Source organism: Rasamsonia emersonii (assembly GCF_000968595.1).
Source record: "Rasamsonia emersonii CBS 393.64 chromosome Unknown ctg1118621760864, whole genome shotgun sequence".
Classification (NCBI taxonomy): Eukaryota; Fungi; Ascomycota; class Eurotiomycetes; order Eurotiales; family Trichocomaceae; genus Rasamsonia; species Rasamsonia emersonii.
The window spans coordinates 1-3,906 of NW_013562712.1; the positions used below are offsets into that span (position 1 = coordinate 1).

At 57.4% G+C, this 3,906-nt stretch overlaps 4 protein-coding genes across 4 annotated transcripts; all 4 read left to right on the forward strand.

Moving 5' to 3' along the window:
* Positions 1–420, forward strand: T310_8592 (uncharacterized protein; the record flags this gene model as incomplete). The annotated part of the gene is made up of 1 exon (XM_013468644.1): positions 1–420. A coding segment is annotated over one exon (420 nt), but the record flags the coding sequence as incomplete, so codon positions are not given.
* On the forward strand, positions 1–782 carry T310_8593 (uncharacterized protein; the record flags this gene model as incomplete). Its single annotated transcript, XM_013468645.1, has 1 exon — positions 1–782. A coding segment is annotated over one exon (782 nt), but the record flags the coding sequence as incomplete, so codon positions are not given.
* T310_8595 (uncharacterized protein) lies at positions 460–867 on the forward strand (the record flags this gene model as incomplete). Its single annotated transcript, XM_013468646.1, has 1 exon — positions 460–867. A coding segment is annotated over one exon (408 nt), but the record flags the coding sequence as incomplete, so codon positions are not given.
* A 297-nt stretch (positions 868–1,164) lies between these two features.
* Positions 1,165–3,906, forward strand: T310_8596 (Cell wall biogenesis protein phosphatase Ssd1; the record flags this gene model as incomplete). Its single annotated transcript, XM_013468647.1, has 1 exon — positions 1,165–3,906. A coding segment is annotated over one exon (2,742 nt), but the record flags the coding sequence as incomplete, so codon positions are not given.

The window sequence follows — 3,906 nt, forward strand, 5'->3', positions numbered from 1 at the left end:
TCCCCCCCCGTCCCGTTCCCCAGCGGCCTCTGCTTGCTTACTGCTTCCTGCCTAGCCGTCCACCTCGCGCCGCCATCACTCCAGCATCACCACCACCACACCTTTTCCATCATCATCATCACAGCTTCCTCTCCTCCTCTTCTTTCTCCTCGCCTCCTTCCCCCTCTCCCTCTCCTCCCCCCTTCCTTCTTCCAGCTCCACCCATCGTTCCTTCAGCTGCTGTCTTGTCGTTCTCTCTGTTTGAACGGAGGCTTTTTGGGGTTCCGCTTTCTGCCGCGCCCTCCAATCTGGAAAAGGCCAGCTCAACGGCTTCCTTCCCTACAGCTTCGTCCCGTTCCTGCCAGTCCGCGAGCACGCTCTCCGTCCACAGTGTTCATCCCATTGTGGCTGGGCGTCTCCTCCTACCGCCGGTTGCCTTGAAGCTCATCGGTTTGCGGCTGCCGCGACCTCCCCTCGTGACAACTGGACGGCTCCCACCGCACCCTCGATCCTTCCCAGCTTCCATTTCCACCGCGCGTCATCCCCTCTTTCCCGGCCAGCTACCCCCCCCCCGTGGTAGTCCTTCCCGTCGGACGCACCATCGACAACAGGTCCATCTTGCTGTCTCTCCCCTGCTCGACCAATTTCCGTCTGATTTTCCTCCGACCATCAGCGGTTGTTGTGCGAGTTTTCTCGTCGCTTTCTCTTTACGCTCGATCCATTACGGTCCACGAGACTTCATCATTCTTGGACATCCTTGCAAGTGGACAACACAACGACATAGTTCTGGGACTATCATTTAAAATAGTAAGTGAGCTCCAAGTCGTTTTTCCACCCCATGATCTGGAGTTCTTTCACGCCTCGACATCCACCGATCATCAATGCTGATACATACTCGATGACCAGATCAACCATCCCCGTCCTTCTGACAAGCTGCACGGTAGGGTAGTCCTCGGTCGTTCCCCGGCTCGAGAAACCCTCTGCGGTGCCTAGACGATCCTTCCATCGAGTCTTCAGGAGAATCCCATTTCTCCCCTTACAGATCCCACGTTCTCAAGTGAAACACTACGTCTTAATCATCGGGAGATATGGAGCAGCAAGGTCAATCCGGGGTCCCCGGCCCCGCTGGCCGAAGACTCCATATAGCTCATCGGAGAAGTCCGTCTGAGCTTACTCCTCTCATGAGTACGTGATCTCACTTCTTCGCCATTGTCGATTTCCGTGAAGAAGGTGGTCTGGCTGACGCATTTCGGATGGATAGTGGAGCAACTAGCAATACAACAGCAGATTGAGCTGCTCCAACAGCAACAGCAGCAAATTGCTGCCACCCATCAGCAATACGTGAACATGGGGCTCCTGCAGCCCCAGCAATCTCTCGGGCAGGTTTCAGCTTATTCCCCCACGATGCAGGGCCAAGCTTCGATGGCGGGAGTATCGCCCCAGGTCAACGCTTTCCAATTTCCCCAGCTAGCCCACCAGCAGCTGGGTGTCCCGATGAACAACCAGCCCTCACACCGCCGCAATCAGTCCGCACTTCCTGGTGTCGGAATGGGGCCACCGCCCGCCCCGTCGTCGGGTGCATCCGGTTCCGCCTTCGCTGATGCCAACCAGCAGGGAAACCAAAACCGTGAAAATGGAGGTACCGGCCGCGCACGAGGCGGTCCCCTCGGCGGTGGTCACCAACGGCGTCACTCCCTCGCTCTTCCGGAAGCCAAGAAAGCGGCGGAGCTGGCGCAGCAGAAGAGAACCGCCTCTTCTTTCCAATTCCCCGCCCCCGGCTCGGCTGGAGCGAGCAATACCGCGGAAAGTCCGTCAGGTGCGGACGACAAATCAAAAACCTCGCAGGGGCTGGGCCTCCAGCGTGCTGGAAACATTCGGGGAGGCTCTCATGGTCGCAGCCAGTCAATGGCCGTTGGCAGCGGCCGGGGTGCTTCCGGCTTCCAATTTCCTGCGCCCTCTGACGGTGGGCAGTCGGATGCCTCCAAGCGAGGCCACGGACGGACTCCGTCGAGGAATTTCGACAGCAATTGGCGGCAGCCAAATAACAACAACAATAACAACAACAATAACAACAACCAGACCCAGGGCCAGGGTCAGGATCAGCAGAAGACGACAACTGCATTTGGCCAGCAGCAAAGTAGCAGCGGTTTCCAACCTGGTCACCGCGTGAGGGGTTCCATCAACCAGTCTATCAGCTCCATTGGCTCCTTCCAGTACCCCGGTCAGCCACAGCTCATCCAGCTGCCTCAGGGTCAAGTGGTGATGGCCCCGCCGCAGTTGTTTGCTGGTCAGCAACTCAACCCGCTCCAGCTCGCCCAGCTCCAGGCGATGCAGCAAAGTGGACAATTGAACGGACAGCTCGGCCTACAGGCCAGCCAGCAGGCGCCGCAACAATTGTCGGCTCAACAGCAGCAGCAACAGCGAAAGACCCTTTTCACCCCCTATCTCCCTCAGGCCAACTTGCCTGCATTGCTGAGTAATGGTCAACTGGTTGCTGGTGTCCTGCGGGTGAACAAAAAGAACCGTTCGGATGCCTATGTCACGTCTCCCGATCTCGATGCGGATATCTTCATCTGCGGTAGCAAGGACCGGAACCGCGCTCTCGAAGGTGATTATGTTGCTGTCGAGCTGCTGGATGTGGATGAGGTCTGGGCCCAGAAGAAGGAAAAGGAAGAGAAGAAAAAGCGCAAGGATATCACCGATACGAGGGCTGTTGCTGACAAGCTGTCGCGGTCCGACTCCGGCGCCAACGGGGACAGTCAGCAAGTGGGTCCAGATGGCAGCATCCGCCGCCGAGGCAGCCTCCGTCAGCGTCCAACCCAAAAGAAGAACGACGATGTTGAAGTCGAGGGCCAGAGTCTCCTGCTCGTGGAGGAAGATGAAATCAGCGACGAGCAGAAGCCTCTGTATGCTGGTCACGTGGTGGCCGTGATCGAGCGTATCGCCGGTCAGATGTTTTCCGGAACGCTTGGGCTCCTCCGTCCCAGCAGCCAGGCCACGAAGGAGAAGCAGGAGGCGGAACGCCTGGCCAGAGAGGGTGGCCAGGCCCGAACCCAACAGGAGCGTCAGCAGGAGAAGCCCAAGATTGTGTGGTTCAAGCCTACTGACAAGCGCGTGCCCCTGATTGCAATTCCCACCGAACAGGCTCCTCGCGATTTCGTCGAGAAGCACCAGGAATATGCGAATCGCATTTTTGTCGCTTGCATCAAGAGGTGGCCCATCACGTCTCTCCATCCATTCGGCACTTTGGTCGAACAGCTTGGAGAGATGGGTGACTTGAAGGTTGAGACCGACGCTCTGCTCCGAGACAATAACTTTGCGGCGGATGAATTCTCCGAAGCCGTTTTGAAGAACGTCGGCTGGGACGACTGGACGGTCGCCAGTGAGGGTGAGGCCCTTCTCGCTTCGCGTCGCGATTTCCGCGAGGAGAAGACTTTCACGATCGATCCGATGGGGACTAAAGAGCTGGACAACGCCATCCACGTCAAGAAGCTGCCAGATGGCAAGGTCGAACTGGGTATCCACGTTGCTGATGTTGCTCACTTCGTCAAGCCCAACTCGTTGGTGGATCGGGAGGCTAAGAAGCGCGGCACTGGAGTGTATCTCGTGAATCGCATCGTCAACATGCTCCCGCCTCGGCTGTCGACGGAGATCTGTGCGTTGCTCCCGGGAGAGGAACGCCTGACTGTCAGTGTTGTCTTCCAGGTCGACCCCGCCACTGGCGTTGTGGACGACGATGTCTGGATCGGAAAGGGTGTGATCAAGAGTTCTGGCAAGCTGAGCTACGATGAAGTGGATGTGGTGATTAATGGCAAGACGGATGTCTCTCTTTCGGGCGCAACAGTTGACGATATCCGCACCCTTGAGGTGAGCTCCTCTCTCTCTCTTCTTTTTTTTCTTCGTGGTCGTGTCGAGTTCTTTTTTTTT